The sequence below is a fragment of the Mastomys coucha genome, unplaced genomic scaffold, assembly GCF_008632895.1.
Source record: "Mastomys coucha isolate ucsf_1 unplaced genomic scaffold, UCSF_Mcou_1 pScaffold4, whole genome shotgun sequence".
Lineage (NCBI taxonomy): Eukaryota > Metazoa > Chordata > Mammalia > Rodentia > Muridae > Mastomys > Mastomys coucha.
This window is the reverse complement of record NW_022196910.1, coordinates 1,130,088-1,154,224: the sequence shown is the minus strand read 5'-3', so window position 1 is coordinate 1,154,224 and position 24,137 is coordinate 1,130,088. Positions and strand designations below refer to the sequence as shown.

At 51.7% G+C, this 24,137-nt stretch overlaps 1 protein-coding gene across 2 annotated transcripts; it reads right to left on the bottom strand.

The window, feature by feature from the left end:
* Window positions 1-6,202: 6,202 nt before the first annotated feature.
* On the bottom strand, window positions 6,203-22,945 carry Sgta (small glutamine rich tetratricopeptide repeat containing alpha). Of its 2 annotated transcripts, none has more exons than XM_031349609.1 (12): window positions 22,803-22,945; window positions 14,623-14,758; window positions 13,254-13,360; window positions 13,030-13,117; window positions 11,671-11,770; window positions 11,145-11,249; window positions 10,848-10,986; window positions 10,402-10,464; window positions 9,773-9,810; window positions 8,766-8,855; window positions 8,510-8,632; window positions 6,203-7,184 (listed from the first exon to the last, which is right to left on the bottom strand). In XM_031349609.1, exons 2-11 carry the CDS (start codon window positions 14,720-14,722, stop codon window positions 8,515-8,517), a joined length of 948 nt encoding a protein of 315 aa, XP_031205469.1. In that variant the 5' UTR covers window positions 14,723-14,758; window positions 22,803-22,945; the 3' UTR covers window positions 6,203-7,184; window positions 8,510-8,514. The 2 variants fall into 2 exon arrangements, with proteins under 2 accessions (XP_031205469.1, XP_031205470.1); XM_031349610.1 differs by having other exon boundaries at window positions 13,030-13,114.
* Between the last annotated feature and the right edge of the window lie 1,192 nt (window positions 22,946-24,137).

The window sequence follows — 24,137 nt, the reverse complement described above, 5'->3', positions numbered from 1 at the left end:
TCATTCTACCCATACCTGCAGCCCAGGAAGTGTCTCCTGAAGTGACATGGAACCGGAGTAGAACCTACAGATACCACACAAAATTCCTTATTTTTATATTCATTTAGTTGTTTGAGACACGGTCTTGCTGAGCAGCTCAGGCTGGATGGCACGCAGAAAGCTCAGAATCCTCCTGCATCAGCTTCCTGAGTGCTTGGACTGTAGGTGTGAGCCACCACACCTGACCTCCTGCTGTATCTAGAGCACATCACACAATGTAAGTACTATATAAACCGTGTTTTTACTGTGCTAGAGAACAAAATGGCAAAGACGCTTCATTCACTGCAGATCAAAGCCTTACAGAACACTATATTTTTACACATGGTGATGTACGTCTGTCATCCTAACACACTCAGGAGGCTGAGGCAGTAGACCCATGTATTCCGTATTCTGGGACTGGCCTACAGAATGAGACACTGTATCAAAACAACCAAGCATGACACACTAACACATGAGCCTACCCTGATGTATGTGGCAAGGGCTTCTTACATTTTCACTTATTTATTTGTTTTTTGAGACAGGCTTTCTGGCTGTCCCTAGAACTCACTCTGTAGGCCAGGCTAGCCTCAAACTCAGAGATCCACCTGCCTCCACCTCCCAGAGTGCTCAGAATAGAAATATGTGCCACCATTGTCCATCCTATTTATTTTTTTAAAGATTTATTTGGTTTGATTTTATGTGTATGAGTGCTTTGCCTGCACATTTGTCTATGTGCCATGTGTGTCCCTGGTGCCCAAAGAGATCAGAAGAGAGCGTTGCATGCCCTTGGATCAGAGTCACAGGTGGTCCTGAGCTGCAATGTGTGAAACAAGTTTGTATTCTCACAGGAGTAGCCAGTCAGACTTCTTTACTGATGAGCTGTGTCCAGCCCTCGTTTCTTTCTAATTGTTAAATAGTATTCCATTGTCTGTATTAACTAGATCTGGTTGAATGTTGCTGGTGAGTCGGAGTGTTTCCAGATAAAAGTCATTGCATGAAGAACAGAGAAGCCTGGGGACTTTCTCCTTCCTGGCTAACAGACAGTACAGAGGGGGATCCAATGTAATCTCATCCTACAGCACAGCCACAGCCCTGTGTATCTAGTCAACAGAAACTAATATATAACTGGGCAGCAGCACACGCCTTTAATCCCAGCACTTGGGAGGCAGAAGCAGGCAGATTTCTGAGTTCGAGGCCAGCCTGGTCTACAGAGTGAGTTCCAGGACAGCCAGGGCTATACATAAAAAGCCTGTCTCAAAAAACAAACAAAAGCCGGGTGGTGGTGGCGCACGCCTTTAATCCCAGCACTTGGGAGGCAGAGGCAGGCGGATTTCTGAGTTCGAGGCCAGCCTGGTCTACAAAGTGAGTCCAGGACAGCCAGGGCTACACAGAGAAACCCTGTCTCGGAAAAACCAAAAAAACAAAAAAACAAAAAAAACAAAAAAAACCAAACAAACAAACAAAAAAAAAGGAAAAGAAAAAAGAAAAAGAAAAAGAAAAAAGAAGCTAATATATACTTACTCAAAGTCTTGAAGCAAATATAGCTGACAGCATCATATAATGGCCTGAGTCCATCATGTCACTATATCAAACATCCTGAAACGATTTTTGTTTGTTCATTAGTTTTGTTTTATTCAGACAGGATTTCTCTGTGTAGCCCTAGCTATCATAGAACTTGCTTTATAGACCAGGCTGGCCTCAAATTCAGAGATCTGCCTGCTTCTGCCTCCCAAATCCTGGGATAACACAACTAACTCATCTTCTTTAAAAGGTCTAGAAGAAATAATGGCATATGCCTGCCATCCTAGCAGGAGTGAGGTAGGAAGACAGACGAGATCAGCCTTTGTTAATTCCTATGGTCAAGGCCAGGCAAGACCACATGATGCTCTACAGGGAAGAGCTAGGGAGGCATTGAGATCGGTCAGTGGGTCAAAGGAACATGGCTCACAAGATTAGTAACCTGATTGAAATGCCTGAGACCATCCAGGGTTGGAAAAGTAGGACAGACTCTGAAATTGTCCTCTAGCCTCCAAACACATGCCATGTCACATACATGTGCCTGCACCCTCACTATGCAGACATACGCGAAGTAATAACAAAATGTGAATGTGAATTTACTTCATAGGGGCTGGGGTTAGCCAGGCAGAGTAGTAGTTTCTTTTCTCCCAGCACTCAGGAAAGAGCAGAGGTAGGTAGAGCTCTATAAGTTCAAGACCAGCCTGATTTAAATAGCAAGTTACAGGATATTCGGGGTTACATAGAAAGATTATGGTAGTTTGAATAGGTATGGCCCCCATACATTCATGGGTCTGAATGCTTGCCCATAGGGAGTGGCACTATTAGGAGGTATAGCCTTGTTGGAGGAACTGTCACTGTGGAGGTGGGCTTTGAGGTTTTCTGTGCTCAAGCTCTGCTCAGTGTAGAATTTCAGTCTCCTCCTGGCTGCCTTCAGATCAAGGTGTAGATCTCTTGGCTGCTCCTGCACCCTGCCTGCCTAGATGCTGCCGTGCTTCCTGCCAATATGATAGTGGACTGAACCTCTGAATCTGTAAGCCAATACCAATTAAATGCTTGCTTTTACAAGAGTTGCCTTGAGCCGGGTGATGGTGGCGGACGCCTTTAATCTCAGTACTTGGGAGGCAGAGGCAGGCAGGTTTCTGAGTTCAAGGCCAGCATGGTCTACAAATTGAGTTCCAGGACAGCCAGGGCTACCCAGAGAAAACCTGTCTCGAAAAACAAAATCAAAAACAAAACAAAACAAAAAAGGAGAGAAAAAAAAAGATACAAAATGGCAGCTAACAACCATCCATGACTCCAGATCCAGGGGCTGGAGCAAGCAGGGCCAGAGAGCAACCACACACATGATGGCTCATGGCCATCTGTACAACTACAGTGTACTCATACACATAAAATAAAATAAATCTTAAGAAAAAATTATATATACATATATATATAATTTTTATATATACATATATATATAATTTTTTCTTAAGATATATATATATATAAACTATGGAGTTCTCAAGATGAAAACCCTCATATTCATTAAATAGATAGAAAAATACTGTGGTAAGTCAATACAGTGGAACAGTATGCAATAATCAAAATGACTAAACAATGTGCAATTTGAATCCCTCCAATCTTGTGTTAAGGGAACCCAAACACACAAAAGAATGTGCAGGGACTGTAACTCCACAATATTCTAGGAAAAGGCAATGCGAAGGAAAGCAGTCCATCGTTTGACTGAGGCTGCAGAGGAGTCCCAGTGTCAGGAGCACTGTGAAAGTCTGTGGCTAAGGTCACATGAATGTTTATCAATACCCCCAAATGTACACAGCTAATAGTAATGGGAGGGAAGGAGGCTTAGTCTAGCCACCAGCAAGCATGCAAACTGTTGACCTTTTTTGTTTGAATTCTGAGACAGAGCCTAGGTCTGTAGTCCAGTCTGGCCTCAAAGTTTTGATCCTCCTGCCTCAACCTCCCTAGTGCTGAGATGGCAAGAGTCGAGCTGGCTTAGTAGTTTGGACCTTGAACAGAACGGGGGGAGCGGGAATCAACCTCCCAAAAGAGCTCACAACCCTGAGAATGACTTTTCCAGTGGCACTCTGCACATTCATTCGCAGGCCCCAGCTCCTGTAGGGAAAGTTTGTCTGTGAGCCTGTGCCAGCCAGATCCTGTGAGGGGCCCTCTGTGACTTGTGCATAGGTGGCCAGCTGAGCCACTTCAGGCTAGAGGGACGTTTTCCAAGAGCACAAGACTCATGACTGGGCACCGGGAATGTTTCTAGGATGCAGGTCTGATGGCTAAGCTGTGGCTTTGCCCACCTGGTCCTGATGTTGCAAGAATAGGTAGGCTGTCAGGAGGCCTGGAGGCTGAGGCGCAGAGAGACCCCTTCTGGCCACACTTGGAACAGCCTCAACCTCTCTAGGTTGAGTTCTTATTTTGAAACACTTTGTCAAGGGGGCAGAGACATAAGGAGGCTAACATTATCATCCATCTTTCTTTTCCTTTGAGCCAAGGCCTCACTGTGTAGCATGGCTGTCCTAGAACTATGTAGACCAGGCTGGCCTCAAATTCATACAGTTGCACCTGTGTCTCCCCAGTGCTGGGATTCAATTTACTTCCTTCTGTGCATGGATGTTGTGTTTGTGCACCATGTACAGTGCTGCAGGTGGCCAGAGGGAGGCATCACACCCCGTGGAACTTTGTTATAGTTGTGAATAGTCATGTAAGCAGTAGGAACAAAATCTGGGTATTCTGAAAAGATGGCTCAGCAGTTAAGAACACTGACTGCTCTCCTAGAGGTCCCGAGTTCAATCCCCAGCAGCTCTGTAGCTCCTGATCACCTATGACGGGATCCAAGACCAGACTGTAGCTGCTGGTTCATAATTGGACTGAACTGCTGATATCCTGACAACAAATTAGTGGACTTTTGATGGACTTCACCCATGTCCTAATAACTTTTGTCTCCCACTACCTCTAGTGAGGAGTGGGCTAAAGGAGAGGTTGGAAAATTTCATGCCTACAGGCATCTAAGTGCAAGGCCAGCTTGATCCACAGAATGAGTTCCATGGCAGGCAGGGCCACACCAAGAAATCCTGTCTTGAAAAATTCAACTCAACCCAACCCAAGGATTCTGATATGCTGGGGATGGGACAGTTGCTCCAAGTTGTTCTAAGATGTCTGGGGCACTTCTGTCTGCCAGGCATCCCTAGATATGGCCCAGTGTTTCCAAGGCAGCCTGGATCCCAGGAGAGGTCAGCCACTACAGGAACCCTCAAGGTTATCAGCAGAGAGGATGTCACAAAGCTGTTATAGCCTACACTAGTGGAATACAGAAGCACCTGCTGACTGAGCCTAACCTGGCTAAGGGTGGCCTTGAAGTCCTGATTTTCCAATTTCTCCTCCTGAGTGCTAGTAACACTCACTTGAGGCCCTGACCTGTGTGATTTCAATGTTGAATTTCAAATGGGCGCAAAAACTCAGGCCTATCATCCCAGCACTCAGGTCGGAGCAGGATTTCTGAGTTCATGGCTAGCCAGGGCTGCACATGAAGGGCATGTCTCAGGCAAGAAACCCAATTACTGTGGGGTTACAAGGCTCTCAGAGGCTGACCTGGAAGTCAGCTTAGCTTCTGTTGGCGATTCTTGAAAGAGATGCTGCTGGGTAAACAGTCAGCTGGCAATCCTGGAGACACAGGACAGCTTTGGGGGACACAGCTTGCGTTTGAATATGTTCTATTTCTTGTTTTCCAAATGAGGATTTTCACAGAGGTGGGACGAAGTCCTCAAGGGTTGGCCAGCCACGATGACCGGGCTGGTAAGGGTGCTCACCACTAACCCTGATGACCTTAGTTCCATTGCTGAGAGAGGATCGACCACACACACAACCCGTGGCAGAGTCTCCTGTTTCCTCTCACCAGATTTATTTTTAAAGACAGGATTTCTCTGCGTAACCCTGGATGACCTGGAACTCAAAGACTCACCTACCTCTGCCTCACCAGTGCTGGGGTTAAGGGCATGTGACACCTTGCCCAGCCAATTTTTAAAACGTTATCATGGTTTCTGATTCAGAGCACACGTATGTCTGGCTGTATATGTGACAGGCATGTAGATGAAGGCCAATGCCCTCAAGCCTGGAGTGACTGTCACCTACAATTCTCCCTGCTACACACCCGAGACATGGCCAGCCAAGTATCTGCATTCCCAACAAGGAAGATGGTCACCACTGGGGACTGACTGCATAGTTACACCCAGGATTATTCACTCTTTGGCACACACAGGTCAAGGTCTTTCTCTCTGGCCACACAGAAATGGATTGACTGGTCCCAGAAGCTGGGGTGCTGTCATACCGCCTGCCCCAGTGAGCCTGAGCCCTCACAGCCATGGGGCCTGCAGCCTACATTACTTTCCTGTCATCTATGGAAACTGACAGGAGGTACCCAGTGAATCCCAAATGTCCCCTGCTGCCTGGCCCTCAGGAGGGAATGGGCAGGTGGGTGGTTTGCTGGTTGCATGACGTGGCCCTCAGGTGGGGAGGGCAGGAATCTCCTTTCTCATGCAGTGCGCAGGCTATGCACTCACTAGAGCCCATGCCAACCGCATCCTGCATGCCGGACACCCTGCCCCTCCATGCTGTGGTATGTTAGCTATCAGGGCAGTGGGGCTCAGAGGCTGACACAGGAAGCCGAGCATCATCACTGTCTTTATTCCCGAGGTAGTCTGTGCCCAAGGGGACACTGCTGCCCTCGGGGCCATCTTCCTACTTGGTACCTAAGACACACACAGCTCTGACACTACCTGCCACAGCCTGATGCCATCATGACCCCCTGAGGATTCAGCTGTCCTGTGACCTCACCACCTAACCCCCAGGACCAAGAATGGGTGTGGAAATATCCAATCCACATCCTCGCTGGACAGACTGACCCCAAACAAAGATGGTTCTGCTGGCTGTTTCAGGGCTGATGGAAGAGCCCGAGGGCCAATACCCCAAGAATCCCTGCCAACCGGACATTGAATCCCATGAGATCAAGGGCAGGATGATACAGATGGGCAACGTCTATGTCTGCTGCCCAGGCTGAGGATGGAGCTGGACTGGACACAAAACTAGGACTGGCTGATGGCTGTGAAGACGGAGGGGAAGCTGGGAAGAGACATGGATGGTCCACACGCTGGGCAGAAGTCACAGGCCTCAGTTCTATGTGGCACAGGCCACTGGAATAAGGCAAGCAGGGGCAGCTGCTGGGACCTACAATCCAGGCATGGGCATGGGACGCTGGCGCCCAGCTGGGGCTGGCAGTGGACACTTCCCAGGGGGATGAGTGAGAGTCAGCTACTCAAGTCCCTCTGGGAGGAACCCGGCAGGGTGGGGCCTGAGACCTGAGGCCCAGGCTGTCACTCAATGACTCCACACATCCACTCCAACCTTCCCCTGCTGCTTCCCTAGGTGGCTGGAGGAACTGGTGCTGGTATGTAGTCATCGTAGACTCTTCCAGAAAGGTGTGGGGCCAGTAGGAATACAAAAAACATAGGGGGAGGGATGAAGGAGAACACAAGGCAGGGATGAGTCCGTCTTAACATGCAGGTCCAGTTTCTCTCTTGAGCTGCCCAACGGAGAAAATGCTAAAACACCAGGAGGCCGAGGAGCGAGGGGACCACTCAGGTCAGCTGCAGACAGAAGATGGGCAGTGAGTCACAGTCAAACGAGCAGCCCAGTGAGGGACACCCAGGGGCGCATGGCTTCAGTAAAGCTTTTGATACCCAAATGTTAGGACATACCTCATTCAGCACTCCAGAGGAGGAGGCAGGAGCGTCGGGAATTTAGGGACAGTTTTGGCAACTTGAGACCAAAAACCAAAACAATACAAAACTAAACATCACAACTGGGGATGGCTCAGCTGGTGACTTCCTGAAGTGCATTTAGTCTCCAGGACCCATTAAATAGTCAGGCAGTGGAATGAGCTAGTAAATGCAGTGAAGGCGGGAACTACAGACAGCAGTTAAAACACCCTGGAAACCACCAGCCATACAAGGGGCTTGGAGAACTTAACTAAGCTCCAAGCCAGAGACAGCTCCTAAGGTGGTCTGAGGACCAACACCTGAGGGCGGTCAGGATTATACACATCCATGCAAACAAACACATGAATACAAGAAAAACAGAGCCAGGGCATGATCAGGGACCCAGCCCCACCCAGAACTCCCCTAGAAAAAGGCTAGGGTTGTGGTCAAGGGTTGAGTCCCCCAGAACCCGCCAGTAAAGTTCAGGAGTGGAGCGACCCCCCCACCCCCATGAGAGGCTGGGAGTGTGGTCAGGGAGGAGCACCTGCACATACAAAGACAGAGGTTCACCTGTATTACTGAGATTAAAAAATGACAAGTAGGACTGAAGAGATGGCTCCACAGTTAAGAACACTGTTCTTCCAGGGGTCCAGAGTTCAATTCCCAACAACCACATGGTGGCTCACAACCAACTGTAATGGGATCCAATGCCCTCTTCTGGAGTGTCTAAAGACAGCTACAGTGTACTCATATACATAAAATAAATAAATAAATAAATGAAAATATTTTTTTTAAAGATTTATTTATTTATATGAGTACACTGTAGCTGTACAGATGGCCATGAGCCATCATGTGGCTGCTAGGAATTGAACTCCATGTGGCTGCTGGGAATTGAACTCTGGCCGGCCCCACTCGCTCCAGCGTAATACACTGTAGCTGTCTTCAGATGCACCAGAAGAGGGCATCCAATCTCATTACAGGTGGTTGTGAGCCACCATGTGGTTGCTGGGATCCGAACTCAGGACCTTCAGAAGAGCAGTCAGTGCTCTTACCCACTGAGCCATCTCACCAGCCCGAAAATATTTTCTAAAATGGCAAAATGGTAAAAGTGGGGCCTCCATGCCGTTCTGGACAGAAAATGCCCTGTCATGTTAGACAGGAAGATTTCTTATATGTCCTGACAGGCAAGGGCAGGACAGCCGTGGGGGCCTCACCGTCATCACTCTTGCTGCTCCTCATGGCTGGCGCTGGGTGTCCGGCTGCGCACCACCTGGCTCCGGATTTGCTCCACAAACTCTGGGTTCTGCTGCTGCATCTGCTGTGCAAACTGCTGGCCCCTGTGGATACCCAGGAGACACAGTGTGCTCCTCTACTCCTCTGGGCCATCCTCCCATCCCCCGCTGCGGGCCCCCCTCAGTTGCGAGGGCCAGCCCCTTCCCAGCCACCAGAGCCAGGAAGAGCAGTACTCACGCCTGGATGAGGCTGGCCAGGTCACTCTGCTGCGGACTGCTGCCTGGCGTGCCCAGGGGGTTATGGCCTCCAGATATCATGCCCGACATGCTGCAGGAGAAAGAACTCGGCAGAGGCCCACAGCCACTGCCCTCAGCCTCCCACGACCCAAAGAAAACACCCAGTCTGGCCCCACTGCCATGCCCCCTTCTTTCTCAGTTCTAAGCTAAGAACTGTGGGGTGCTGCCAGGAAGCGAGGTAGACCTTGATCACCCTGTGGAGAACAAGCCGGAAGTACCACAGCTGGGGTTGAGAAAATCCTGTAAGGCTGGGGAGGAGAACCAGCAAGAGAGAGCTGCCCCAGGGCTCCCAATCGGGGGACAGACAGCTCATGACACACTGAAATATTACACAGCCCTGAGCAGGAACATGGCTCTGACACACGGTAACACAGAGGGACACCAGGAATGCCGTGTCAATATGGGAGTCAGAACCAAAAGGTCTGACTATGATGAGAAATGTCCACAAGAGGACACTGTAAAGAGAGAACATGAACGTGTGGTTGTTGGGACCTGGGGAGAGGACTGGACAATGGCTCATAGGGACAGAAGGCTCTCCAAGTAGTAGCAGCTGTGTGCGTGACTTCATCCAACACTCTGAGTTCCAGGCCAGCTGGAGGTACATGGTGAGACCCTACCTCAAAACATTAATGTTAAAAAAACTGTCTTTCTCTCATCAAAATAAATAAAAAAAAAATAATAAGAAGAAAACAGGGAATGGTTCCACGGTTAGAGCTCTGGCTGCTCTCTTGAAAGACCAGTTTCACATGCCCCAGAGTGGCCACAGCCATCTAACTCCAGCTCCAGGGGACCTGGTGCCCCCATCTGGCCACATTAGGCACTGCACACACACAGTGCACAGACTTACACATGGGCAAAACACCCACACACAAAGTAAAAGTTAAAAAAAACAGACAGATGTTCCTGTCATTTGTGTGTAGGCACAGAGAACCAGAGCAGGTCACTTACAGCTGCTGCAGCTGGGGGCTGTTCATTAAGCTGGAAGCCTAAAGGGAACAGAAGGCACAGGTGTCAGGAACCTCCCTGTGGCAGAAAGACTGACAGACATACAGACACACCCCAGGCAGCTGTGCCCTCTGCTCCTACTGTCTCTCACAGACGCTAGCTCCTCCCTCTGCAGTGCTGAGGTGCCATCCTGCCTCAGTGCCTCAGGGGCTCTCAGGCCTTCACCACCATGCCTGCTGAGTTCACATCTGCAACCCAGGGAGCCCTGGACTGTGCAAATGACGTTTCAGTCACACATCACAGCTGGCAGAGAAGGCTGGTGCAGCCACAACCCCTCCTAAGGGTGTGCCCAGAAAGCACTGTCCCTGTTAGCCCTGCTCCAGAAAAAACGCACTCAGCAAGGATGTTGAACCAGCTCTTGCTGGACGATGCTGCGACACCTACAGTGCAGAGAGCACGCTGAGACGGCCAGAAATGGCCTCACACAGCTGTGGCCTTGCAGGGACCCCAGCAGGTGTGCTCACTCCCTGTGGGCCCTAATGTGGATGTTCCCATTAGATACCACACCAAGACACAGACTCGTGGCAGGAACCCTGGCCTGGGTGGCAGGGGAGCAGAAGAGGGGTGCCTACCATGGTGATGAAGTGTGGGTTGTTCAGCAGGCCAGCGATGTCTAAACTGCCCACACCGCCCGTCTGCAGAAGGAGTATCGGTTAGTGGTGTCTGGAGCCAGGCTGGCCACTCTGGGGGAAGGCGACTGAGGAGGTCCCAACAACCCACCTATCACTGTGAACACACTGGGCACCCTACACCACACCATGACTGTGGCCATCATATCTATTACCACTTCACAGACCATGGAGGGTCCCTGCTGTGTGTCTCCAGCTCCGTGACCCACATGGCCCAGTACTCTGTCCTGTGTCTGAGGACCTATGATTAGTCTCTGAGAGTCATCCTTGCATCTGCTTCTAACCACAACATCCCAGTTATCCTCACCAGCCTCAGCGCTCCCCTCCCACTCCTAGAGCAGGGGCTCCAGCCTGGCCTCCCATCACCCGCTCTTGAGAGATGGGCTCACAGGGCTCGGCGCCTCCCGTAACTTCAGCTCTGCAATCTTGAGGTTGGACTTGTACGTGTCGTTGTCAGGGTCCAGCTCCAGGGCCTTCTTGTAATACGCCACAGCCTCTGCATGCTTGTTCAGGCTGGACAGCGCAAGGCTGGGAACAAGAGTGTGCCGGGGGAGCTATGATGGGCGCTGGATGGGATTTAGTGCCAACCCACCCTGTCCAGGCTGGGGAAAACAATGAAGTCACAGGGAGAGCAGAGAGCCACACAGCTCTGAGGACGCAGCGTTGCCCACAGTAGCTGCACTCACCCCATGCGGCCATAAGCCTTGCTGTACCCGGGGTCAATGCCGATGGCGCGCTCACAGTCTTGCACGGCCCCCACGTAGTTTCCCAGCTTGCTGTAGGCTGCGGCTCTGGGGAGAGGAAGTTGTCAGTAGGGAACTCCCAGGTCCTCCGCAGGAGGCCCCTTCAGGAGCTGGTCTGTGGCAGGAAGCTGGGTACTGCAGCCCACCATACCAGGACCACAGAGGCTCAAAGCCCACACAGGTCTTGGCAGGTATGTAGGGCTCTGTGAAACCCTGCCTCAAACTAAACCAAGCTGAAGGAGATCACAGCAGCTGAAGAACAGCCTGCATGTCAACAAGAGGCATGAGGACAAGTGCATCTGTGCTGTCCATCTGTCTGCTGGGTGAGCTGACTACACAGCTCAGGGTCCTGTGTGAGCAGCATGCCACCTCACAACGTCGCCACACCTCACACAGAGCCGCAGACAGCTCACCATGCAGTCCACACCCCACCCTATGGCTCGCCCGTGCCCTCCAGCCCCACCCACACCTGTTACAGAAGTAGACAGCATTGGCCGGATTGAGCTCAATGGCCTTGCCGTAGAGGTGCACAGCCGCCTCAAAGTTCTCCAGCTTCATCTGCTCATTACCTGCAGGGGTAGAGAGAGAAGGAGAGGAGCCCAGGCTGGCCCATGCTGCCCATACAACACCTATCTCCTCTGGCCTAAGAGTCTAAAGGGAGATCCAATCCTTAGGTCCCACTGGGACTTTTTTTTTCAGGTGAGGGGTCATGCATCATCCTAGGCTGTCCTCAAACTTATGATGTAACCAGCTCCTGACCCTCCCTGCCTCCACCTCCCCAATGTGAGGATGACAAGATGACATAAGCCTGGTGAATGTGGTACTGGGGACTGATGCCAGCTTCATGTGTGCTGGGTGCAGAGTGGCAGAGCCAGGTGCATGGTGGGAATGTCAGGTGCACGGTGGGAGTGCCAGGTGCACAGTGGGAATGTCAGGTGCATGGTGGCAGTGCCGGGTGCATGGCAGTCCACTGCAGCATCTGTGACAATAACAAGAATCCAGCTTACACAAGCTTGTTTTCCAAACACATCCCATGCAGAGCCATGGACAGGGAGGGTTAGCCTGGGTTAAATGCCAAGACTGCCTGCCTTCTGGGAGTCACACCTGGCCTGTAATAAAGGGCCTGGGGCCTGCCTGAGCGTGAGGTGGGGTTCCTGGGATCCGTTATCCACACAGCCCACGAAGCTTTACTTTCTCCCCTTTGCGTTTTTGAGACAGGGTAGTCTTGCCTGTCCTGGAACTTGCTCTGTAGACCAGGCTGGCCTCGATCTCACAGAGATCCTCCTGCCTCTGCCTCCCAAATGCTGGGATTAAAGGTGTTAGCCACCAAACCAGGCTCTTTTAATTTTTTAAAATATCTTTTTTTTTGTTTTGTTTTGGGGACAAAGTCTTATGATGTAGTTCTGGTTAGCCTAAATGCACCGTGTAGACTGGGCTTGTCTTGAATTCACAGATTTGCCTAAGTCTGCCACTTTAAAGCATAAATATATATTATTCTGAGTGGTGTAGTGTGGTGTGGTGTGGTGTGTGTGTGTGTGTGTGTGTGTGTGTGTGTGTGTGTGTGTATGTGTGTGTAGGCACAGTGCCCACAGACACCAAAAGAAGGCACTGGATACCCCAACCCTAGGCTTAGCACCAGCTGTGAGCTAGTTGCCTTAGAGAGTGCGGGAAACCATCTAAAGGTCCCTGCAGGAACTCTGCGCAGTTCTAACTGCCACACCATCTCTCCAGCTCCCCAGCCTCGCCCCCGCAACTAGGACCTCACTGGTCTTGGCTGCATCCCTTCAGCACTTTGCACAGGCCCCATGGGGACATCTGTCTCCCTCACCTTCCGTCTTGAGGCGCTCTGCCTCAGCTGAGTCCTCCTCAGAGGGTGGTGTCCTGTCAGGGCCCCTCGGGTCCTGTGGCATCTCCTGCTAGGGGTGAAACAATCCCACTGTGCCCTGCCACACCTGCCCTCGCAGGATGCCACACAGCTCAGAGCACTGTCAAGCCTCGGCATAGGACAGCACACTGCCATCGTGGGCACAGTCAAGGGAAGCCCAGGCTCACCTTGCTGGCAGTGGCGGCTTCAAATATCTCTGGCAGGGTCTGGGGAAGAGCAAGGTCATTGTCCTCCAGCGTCACCCCAAAGGCTGTCTCCAGACACTGGATGGCAACTGTGCGGGAAATGAGACAAGCCAGCCTCACTGGAGCCCACAGGAAGCTCTGGCATCTTCCATTTTTCCTGTGATAGACTCTCATGTAGCCCAGGGTACCCTTGAACTCCCTACAAAGCCAAGCATGTCCCAGAAACCCCGACCCACCTGCACCCACTTTCTGAGTGTAGGGCTAACAGGTGTGCACTACCATACCTGGTTTGAGCTGGGACTTCACATGAGCTGGGCAAGTGCTCTTCCCACCAAGCCCCAGCCCAGCCCAGGCCTTAAGCACCTGGCCCTGGACCTCAGTCCTTCTCAGTAACCTCCAGTCAGCCTCTCAGACACATGTGCTCCTGACAGCAGGAGGCAGGGACACGAGGCCTGAGGTGGACATGCCCTCTGTGGGGTCACAACGCTGGGGCTGGGGCTGACCTGAACTATCAGCACAAGGCCTGTCGTTTGGGAACAGTGTAAGCTACTGTGGAAAGGTCAGTGTCCCTACGGCCTGGGCCAGCCACTTTCTCTGAAGTGGTATCCACACTGTGGATCTGTAATTCCTGGAAACAAACTGCCATGCTGTAAGGAAGCTGGCTAAGACAGGAAGTGAATAACTCGAGCTTCCGGAAGCCTCTAGACAGACCAGATGTAGCAGGCCCTCTCACACACATAAACAGGAAGGACAGCTCTCAGCTTCAGAAGTGTGGAGTTTTGAGAAAGGACTGCCCCACTGGCAGCAGGCTGTGAGCTGTGCTCCAGGGTTGGGGTTTGGAGCCATGCAGGGGTAGCTCTGGAGTCACAGCTGTCTTTGAGTGGTTTCTGCTCCTGTAAGTGACCCAACAGACTCACTGGTGTTGTCTGTGTTTTGGTTTATTCCCATCTGAGGCAAACCCACTTGTCACATCTCCCCAGGAATAGTGCTACACAATGAGGGAGGTACAAGCCACGCCCTCAGCAAAGGAGGCTGTCCACAAGAACTACTGTCCTGTGAGACGTGCTGTCACAGGCACACTAGGGGCTGAGGAGCAAGAAACCATACCTCCACTGCCAACAGGGAATGCGGACTCAGTCCACAGCCACAAAGGAGCAGCAAGGAGAGCGAGGCCACCAGCGGGGAGAGTGAGGGCACCAGCAAGGAGAGCGAGATGTTGGGTACCCATGACTCCCATCATGAGCCAAGGAAGGGTACAGATGCCCAGGCTGGGCACACATGCTGGCTGCCTCCCACATCTGTGGTGTCCTGAGCCCTAGCAGAGACTGGCAGGACAGCAGCCCACACTTACCCTCTAGGCTCTCCTGGGCGTCAGACGAGAGCCCACCGTCCCGCAGCTGGCCATGGAGGAACTGGATGATGGCATAGGCCAGGCGCTTCCTGTTGTCCATCTTGAGGCTAGTGAGGTGACGCTACTTGCTCAGGATCTGTGAGGACAACCCAAAGTGCCAGGTGAGGAGCCAGAGATGGAGATGTGTCCTTGACTCATAGGTCCCTGGCACCTGATCACTACCAGAAACAGTCCAAGAGCACTAGTCAGCTCTAGGGTCAGAGCCACTGTGTAGAGCCTTCCTTCCTCCCCCGAGACAGGTGTGGACACCCTGGGCATGGAGCCACACAGAAATGGCTCCATTACACTATCCACAGTGCTGGGGAGGAAGGCATGCTTTGAGCTAACACTGTTGCCTCTGGGCACTCTTTCCTCAATTTACCCTTTTACAGCATAACAGGCGGTCAGTGCACCCAGCACATGGTGAGCAGGGCTGTTTTCTGGGATCCCAAGGCTTTGAGGACTCCAGTTCTTCAACCCACTCTATACCCAAAGCTTGGGAGGTGCTACAGCTCACAACCTAGTCTGCAAGGTACACTGTGTACTGACACCAGGGCAGCTCTGGACTCCAGAGGGACAGGTGAATGTGGCCCTCCTGACCACCTCAGAGTGACTTCAGCACAGGGAACCTTCAGAGGCAGCAGGTGAGTTCAGTCCCCTGGAGATGAGCCAGCAGAGGGGGCACGGTGTCAAGGTCACATCCCTGAGCCTCAGAGGGAGCCATGAGGAGTGGGCCGGCACTGACAGGCACCCTCAGAGAGAGTGTTTGGACCCCTGTACAATAGCAGACAGCACAGGACAGAGTTCAGAGGGCAGAAAGAAAGACACTTGGAGGCTTGAGGCGTGGGGCCCTGCCACGCCAGTTCAGACCTGTGTCCTCTAGTCTAAGACAGAAATTGGCCTAAAGTTTTGGCACCTAGCATGCAATCACATGACAGCCACCACAGTCCTGCATGTAATGGAGAGGCCAGTATAGCTCAGGGTCACAAATCATAGGCACGGAACTCTCAGAGCTCCATGTCAGAGCCCAGTTGAGGCACCTGTGAAGTTGGGCTGATGGAAACTTCCCAGCCACCCAAGGGTATGGCCCAGCTCGGCGCCCCGAGAGTCGGACACAAAGCTAGCAGGTGTTCACAGGTGGTTGGGTAAGACTCTGGAATGGAGGCAGTGGTGTGGAGCACATCCTTCTGTGGCCCCTGCTCCACAACCCACCAGGCTGAGTGACTCCTGGCCATCCTGTCCCTCCCCCAGTGCACAGCAAGCCTCTTCAGCCATGGCCTTTGTCCTGAGCACACAGGAATGGAGGGGTTGCTCCTAGCAGTGGTGGGGTGCTGGCCAACCACTAATAGACATGCTTGCATGACCCAGGCACCCCAGTGTGAGGACATGCATGCCAACTGCACCAGTTACTATCTATCGCTTTGCCATGCTTTCAACCCTCAACTAGCACTTAAGGACATTCTAGAAAGCAGCTTTGGACCAGCCCTGAGCGGAGCAGACCAGTCTCAAGCTAACACACATTAAGAAAGCATTATGGGAGACTACTCCCAGGTTGGGCACCCACGGCCAGGGATCCCATGAACAGACCAATAGCATCACCTGCCACACAGTGTCCCCTAAGCTTCTAAACGGAGAATCCTGAACCCCAGAGGCCAAATATGACTGCCTTTGGAGACAGTCTTCACAGAGGTGACCAGGTTAAAGTGAGGCCAGAGTGGGGCCTGATTCAAGTTAAAACACAAAAAGGAAAAATTCAGATGGGCATTGGCACATGCCCGTGGTCCCTGGTCCTCGGGTGGCTGAGGCAGGAGAATAATGTTGAGTTCAAGGTCAGTCTGAGTTGACCAGTAAGGACTGGGATTCTGTGTGCTACTGCACATCTATTCCCAGAGCTGGGGAGGGTGAGGCAAGCAGACTGCTGGGAGTCAGAGGCCAGCCACAGCTACAGAGGGAGACCCTGGCTCAAGACAAGTAGGTAAATACAGGGGTGAGAGTGGGGAATGGCTCAGAGGTTAAGCTGCTCTTGCAGAGGATCTGCACCCCAGTTCCCAACACCCACAGCACCCACAGCTCTAGCCCCAGGGATCTTACACCCTCTGCTCTAGATACAGGCGCACAGATAAACAAGCTTTTAAATCCAGCAGAAGTCATGGGGTGCCGCTCAGTCCCTAGTTCTTGTCTAGCATGTACCAACTTTGGGACCCTATCCTCAAAACATTAATATAATGAAGATATCTGAAACCCTCCCCCATGGGAGAGAAGACAGAGATGAGGTGGGCCTGTAATAGCCGCTCCCCTCAGAAGCCACCACCCAGACTCTGAGATTGCAAGAGTGAACTCTGCTCTTTCACCCAGAGGACCCTCTGTCCTACCGCCAGCATCAAGGGGCAACACTCTATGTAATACAGTTGGCTCAGACCTGGCCTCAGGGTCCAGTTGTAAGGACAGATGGATTACCAGGGACACAGCCTAGGGATCAAACGAGGGTAGTGGGCTGAAGTCAGAGGCCAAAGCTGGACCTTCAGCTTCCAAAAAGAAGGCTCTTCACACAGGCATCCACTCGACACGTGCCTGTCAGGCATGACACACCCACCTCTCATCCCAGCACTCTGGAGCTGAGGCGGGGGACAACAAGCTCTAGGCTGGCCTGGGCTATGGTGAGTCCTTGACTAAATATACAAATAAATGAATAAAAATAGGACTGGTGGGCCAGAAAAGTGGCTTAGTGGGTAAGCAAGCTTGCCTCAAGCCTGGGAACATAGCTCCATCCCTCGGTCCCACATGGAGGAAAAAACTGACTCCTGAGATGTTCTCTGACCATCACATGGACAGTGCCACAGCACCCACACATACACACAAACATAAATAATAACTAGGGCTGGGAGATGACTTAGTGGGCACAGTCCTTGCTCTGCAAACATGAGGACCTGAGTTCAAATCCCTAGCACCCTTGTATGAAGCTAGGCATGGTGATAAACTCTAACCCAGGGCTGGGGTGAAGACAGGGAACCCTGGGTAATGTCTAAGCAAGGAGCTCCCAGTCTGGAGCAGGCAAAGATTAGGGATGCATGCCCCATCAGAGAACATCTGTCCTCCAGAGACAGAGACAGAGGTCCTCTGGGGAAAGGGGTGGAACTCGCTGTTGCAGTACCAGACCTGATGTGTGGGTCCTCTGTGACAACAGTCTGTGTGTCAGTCACTGACAGGCACTGTTACCACTTAAGAGGGAACAGTGGCCCTGACAAGATCCCACCCCACCCCACCCAGCTGTGAACCAAAGACATTTGGGCCATGAATCGCCTCCCCTGGGAGTGTCCATCACCCAACGACGCCCACTGACCTCCCTCTGTGGTGATGAGGCCCCAGTTCTCACACCCCAGGCCTACGGGGTTTGGGAAGGTTCTGGCTAAGGGACAAGACTCTCAAAGGCCTATTATCTCAGAACAGTGTGGGCTTTATGAGTGCAGCTGCCCACCACCCAGGCATGGTCTAGTCGGTGGGGTACAGGAGTGAAGGGGCAGCAGAACTGAGTCCCAGAGTTCCCCTGGGTGAGAGGTCCAGCACCCCTCACTGATGTCTGCACGCCTCTTTCCCCCTCCCATTCGTTCTGACACAGTGTGGCCACCCAGCCTCAGATTCACTGCCCCTTGCCTCAATCTAGCTTACTCATGACAGAATCAAACCCCAAACCTTGGGACAGGCGAGGTAGTCAAGTGGGTAATAGACCCTGCTAGGCAGGTGGGAGACCCTGATTCAGATCCCCAGAACCTACCCAATACGCTGGCTGTGGTTGTGTGAACAGACCAGTAAACCTGGCACCAGGTGCATGAGTGGAGACAGGAGGATAGCTGGGTTTTGCTGGCCACCAACCCAATTCCAGGCTAAGATGTGTCCTTCCTCAAAGGAAGAGACTGAAAAAGTCTGATGCTAGCCCACTCAACAAATCAAGTTCCATCCCAGCTTATGAAAATCCAAACCCAAGTTGTGGGTTCAGCACAGCTCACTAGTGTCCTTCCCTAGGCCTGTGACAGCTCACTAGTGTCCTTCCCTAGGCCTGTGACAGCTCACTAGTGTCCTTCCCTAGGCCTGTCACAGCTCACTAGTGTCCTTCCCTAGGCCTGTCACAGCTCACTAGTGTCCTTCCCTAGGCCTGTCACAGCTCACTAGTGTCCTTCCCTAGGCCTGTCACAGCTCACTAGTGTCCTTCCCTAGGCCTGTCACAGCTCACTAGTGTCCTTCCCTAGGCCTGTCACAGCTCACTAGTGTCCTTACTAGGCCCCTGTCCAGGACAAAGAAGCTAAAAAGGCAAGTGAGCCCACAAAATGAAGGGCTTCACCCCAGAGACCCTGCAGGCCCTGCTCTTGCCTGACTGCACCCACACAACCTCCCTCCATACACAGCGACTCTCTAAACTACAGTCCGTGTCCACCTGAGAGCAAGCAGATATTACAGATCACAGCCCTCAAAGACCTTGGCAGACCCTGCATGTGCACCTGCTGTGGGGACAGAGACAGGGGGCACTCCATACCTCCCAAAGTCTAAGGCTAGCCTCCTCCTCCTCCCCACACACCAGATTAAAAAACCTGAGAGCTACACCCCCAAGTCCCACCCTGCTCCCAAACCTAAGACAGCCTCGGGTCTCATCTCAGCTGTGTACTCCAGAACTCCCTGGACAGTCGTCTCCTGAACCCGAGCCCCACCACAGTGGGAGCAAGTGCCAAGCTGAGAAGGCAAGTCTCTAAGCCACATGAAGTCTCTTGTAGAACACAGCCCCTCTCCTTATAAAAACCTAGTAGAACAGAGGCTGAAGCTCAGGCACTCAAAGCTACACACTGAGTTTGTCTCAGAAAACAGAGCAGGTAGTAGGGACAGCTCCCTGCTCAGGAGCACTGCTTCTCTGCCAGAGGGCCTGGGTTCAGTTCCCAGCACCTAGATGAGCTATTCACAACCACCTGGAACTCCAGCTCCAGAGGACACGCACCCTCTTCTGGCCTTCACAGGCTCTGTGTGCTCAGGCATGCTCTCGCTCACATGCAGACACAAAATGAAGAGTAAATCTTAAACAAAGAAAAACAAACAAACAAAGGAAAACATGCCCACACACACTTGTTATCCCAGCACATGGGAAGACTAGGAGTTCAAGGTTAACCTCAGCTACAGCGTCGCAGGGCAGCCTGGAGTACATGAGCTCCTGCCTCAAACATAAAGATGGAGGACTGTTTCCCACATAGACACTCGATTACAGAGCAGCTGGTATGTGACATGGGCTGGAGGTGACAGCTGGGAGTCACACTCTCTGCCAGGAAGAGCTAAGATAAACCACTGGCCTGAATCCTTGGTATAATCAGAACTTCCTGGACACCCAGGTACACACCCCGGAGTGCAGGATCACTTCAGGATATGCTCTGGATAGGAGCAATTGGAACTAGGGAAATGGAACTAGGTAGGATGTCCAGAGAGCCCAGCCAGGCCTGAGCATCAGCTGCCTCCCAGCACTTGGGAGACCGAAGCAGGACGATTGCCTAGGTGGCCGGGGCTACAGACTCTCTCTGCCTGTTCCCCTCAACCTCTCAACTTCCCTGGAGGTCAGTGTGGCAAGTGCCAGGCTTAGCCACAGAGTCCAACTCTGATCTGAGGAATCTGGTGAGCTGCCTGGGCCAAGTCCCAGTGGGCTGAGTGCCACCCAGCATACAGGAAGCCCTGGAATGCAGGAGACCCTGTCTCAAAACAAAACACCAGGAAGGCTTGGAATATAGCTCAGCTATGGAGCCACCACCTTACCACAAAGCACCACAGCTGGGACCTCGGACGGCAGCTCCAGATATATCATCCAGTAAGGCAAGCCCTTACCCCACGAAATGAGGTATGCACACAAACTTGGGACCCATACAACCTACACTGAGGCCTCAACAGTGAGGAATCACTGAGCTTGGGTTCCATTGTAACACCAGAACTCAATATGCACCACTGGCTAGCCTCAAATTTAAGGCAACCCTCCCATGTCTGCTTCTGGAGTGCTAGAATTACAGGCATGCCTCATATCGGCTACCAGTAACATTAGTGTATGTGTGTATCTGTGTGTGTCTGTAAGTCTGTGGTGTGTGTATGTGAGTGTGTGTCTATGGGAGTGTGTAGTGTGTGTCTATGTGAGTATGTGGTACGTGTACATGTATGTGGTATATGTATGTGTCTGTGTATGTAAGCATGTGGTGTGAATATGTGTTTGTGGTGTGTGTATACGTGCATGTTTCTGTGATGCATGTGTGTGTATTTGAATGTGTGAGTTGTGTGTATGGTGTCTGTGTGTGTATATGAGTGATATGTGTATATGTGAGTGAATGTGTGATGTGGTATGTATATGTGTGTGTGTGGTGAGTGTATGTGTATGTCCACCTCTGGATGTCCTCCCTCCAGGCAGCACATCATATTTTAGAGGCAATGTCTGTCCCTGGGACACAGGGATGTCCAGAGAGCCCAGGATCTGCTTATCTCCCTGCACTGAAATTACAAGTGCCGCCAGCGCTCTCGGCTTTTTCCAATGGGAATCCACAGGGAATCGAACTTAGATCCTCGTGCCAAGCATGTTGCTCACTGAGTTGTTTCCCCAACAGAAGCAATGTTCTGTGGGCAACGTTCCTGACTCCTATCCAGTGTCAGTGTCACATCAGAAGCCCCTTTAGTCACACCGATCACAAACGTCCCCACACACTGGCCCAGGGTCCTTGTGGATGAGAATGACCAATGAAAGGAAAGACTGATCGAGCAAATAGCCACAGAGGGACAAAACAGGAAAGTCACCTCAATCAACTGGTGGGGACCGTGTGCTGTCACCAGCCAATGGACCTTCAGAAACATAACAATTTCAACTTTGTTTTTTTTGTAGCTAACACTTCATTTTTGGTTTTGGCTTTTCAAGACAGTGTCTCACTGTGCAACCTGGCTGCCCTGGAACTCACTCTGTAAACCAGGCTGACCTCAAAACTAGAGAGATCCTCCTGCTTCTGCCTCTTGAGTGCTGGGATCCAATTTGAGCACCACCACAACGGGGCTATTGAAACAAGAGGATTTCACCATGTAGCCCAACACGGCCTTGAACTTCACTTCCATTGTTCTGCCTCAGCCAGCAACCCCAGCTTACAACTAAATGGGACTAGACTAACATCCTTTTTAAATTAATCATGATGCTAGATGTGGTGGTACCACCTCCCATCCTGGGCAGAGGAGGGAGTTGAGGCCAGCCTGGTCTACATAGTGAGTTCCAGGACAGCCAGAGACAGATGAAGACGTTGTCTCAAAAAACAAACTATTAATTATGGCTATTTCATTTTCAGAGAAGGTCTCACACTGTGGGCCAGCTAGCTTCACCATGTTAGGTGTCCAAGGCTGGGCCTGATCTCCCAGTGATCCAGCTGCCTCCCCCTCTCAAACGAAAGACTGGATTATAGGTTATGGACCAAAGCTCTAGGCTCTTTGTCAGGGCCTTTGCTTTTGGTTGTTGTTTCATTTTTCTGGGACAAATTATGTAGTCCTTGCTAGCATGTAAGTCCCACGAGTCTCCTGCCTCTGCCTGTGGGTCAGCACACCTGCCTTACCACCATTTTAAGAGAACAACTCCTCAGAGAGGACAAGCAATCTGCCCTAGCGTGCACAGCTGGCCCTCTACCCTTCAACCCCACACTCTACCTACCTTTGGCACCCGAATCAAACACACCCTCCAAGTGGGAACGAGCACCGACAAACCGACAAACTGCTCAGATGGTGGTAACAACGTCCATTGTACAGAAGAGGGAAACTGAGGCTGTGGGCAGGCAACAGGCTAAGCAAGGTCACCAGGGTAAGGAATGGCAATGTAAGAGGGTCTTAGGCCCGAGGGGACCCGAAGAAACTGAGGTCCGACCCCCCACACCTAAACGCTGACCTTTTCGTGAGAAAAAGCTCGAGGGGTGGGGGCGTGGGGTCGGGGTGGGGGGGAGAGACGCCGCCTGCCTCAGTTTCCCCTCTGCGCCGCGCGCTCACGTGACGCCGAAGGGCGAAGAAGTCCCGATCACAAACCACCTAGGTCTCAGGGGCTCCCGAGCACGGCGGAGATTTAACCACAGACCCCCACGCCCACCCGGGAGGCAGCGGACCCCCAGCCTCACCTTTCAGTCGACCGAAGACCCGACCCACCGACGGCTGCGCCTGCGCACCGCGGCGCGGCCAAGCCCCGCCCTCAGGGCCAAGACGCCTGCGCAGAAAAAGACCATTTCCTGTGTACTCTCCTTTTGCGCATGCGCCCAAGTGCACCCTTCGCACTAAAACAGAAGTGACGTCACATGAAGGAGGTCAAAAGGTGGTTGTTATGGAAACTGCTCTCCGGGGACGTCACGAAGACCGGAAGTTAGTCTGACAAGCACCAAGCTGGACAGGCCTAAAGCACGGTGGGGTGGCGGCGGACCCCAGAGGCACCAAGGCAGATCACGTGGTACGGTGTCGGTCACGTGATTTAGCTGCTCTCATCAGGACAAAATTGAATCAAAGCCACCAACTGGTGCTGTGAAATTTTTGGTTTTGTTTTCTTAATTTTTTTCATTTTCCCTTTTTAAAATGACAATCTCACGGGCCCAGCCTGGCCCTCCCCAATCTTGGAAACTGGTATATCCCACTGTCTGTGAAAGCAGTGAGTAGCAATCTACTTCAGTTACTTTATTTTATATTTATGACCTATTTACAAACTTGTCTTTTGCATACCCCAACTTTTTTTGTTTTGTTTTGTTTTGCTTTTTCGAGACAGAGTTTCTCTGTATAGCCCTGGCTGTCCTGGAACTCACTCTGTAGACCAGGCTGGCCTCGAACTCAGAAATCCACCTGCCTTTGCCTTCCAAGTGCTGGGATTAAAGGCGTGCGCCACCACTGCCAGACTTCAGCAGATTAGGTTTGTTTTTTTGTCTTTTTTTTTTTTTTTACATTTTTTTATTAGATATTTTCTTTATTTACATGTCATATGATTTTTCCTTTCCCAGCTTCCCCTCCAAGAAAGAAAGAAACAAACAAAAACAACAAGAACAAACCCCTGTTGCCTCCCCCCTCCCCATGCCTGCCACCCAACCCTCTCCCACTTATTGGCCCTGGCATTCCCCTACACTGGGGCACAGAACCTTCACAGGGCCAAAGGCCTCTCCTCCCATTGATGATTGACTTTGCAATCCTCTGCTATACACATGCTGCCAGAACAATCAGACCTACCATGTATAGTCCTCGGTTGGTGGTTGAGTCCCTGGGAGCTCTGAGGGTATGGAGCAGAGACTGAAGGAAGGACAAGCCAGCCTGATAAAGATAGCTATCTCTTGAGAGGCTCTGACAGTACCTGACTAATACAGATGTAGAGGCTCACAGCTATCCATTGAACTGAGTACAGGGTCCCCAGTGAAGGAGTTAGAGAAAGGACCAAAGGAGCTGAAGGGTTTGCAGCCCCCTAGGATGAACAACAGATTAGT

Coding starts and splice junctions, on each gene's coding strand:
- Sgta (XM_031349609.1), bottom strand. CDS start 14,722: ATGGACAACAGGAAGCGCCTGGCCTATGCCATCATCCAGTTCCTCCAT. Junction 13,118..13,253: donor AAGCCGCCACTGCCAGCAAG/GTGAGCCTGGGC, acceptor TTTCACCCCTAG/CAGGAGATGCCACAGGACCC. Junction 11,771..13,029: donor AGAGCGCCTCAAGACGGAAG/GTGAGGGAGACA, acceptor CTACCCCTGCAG/GTAATGAGCAGATGAAGCTG.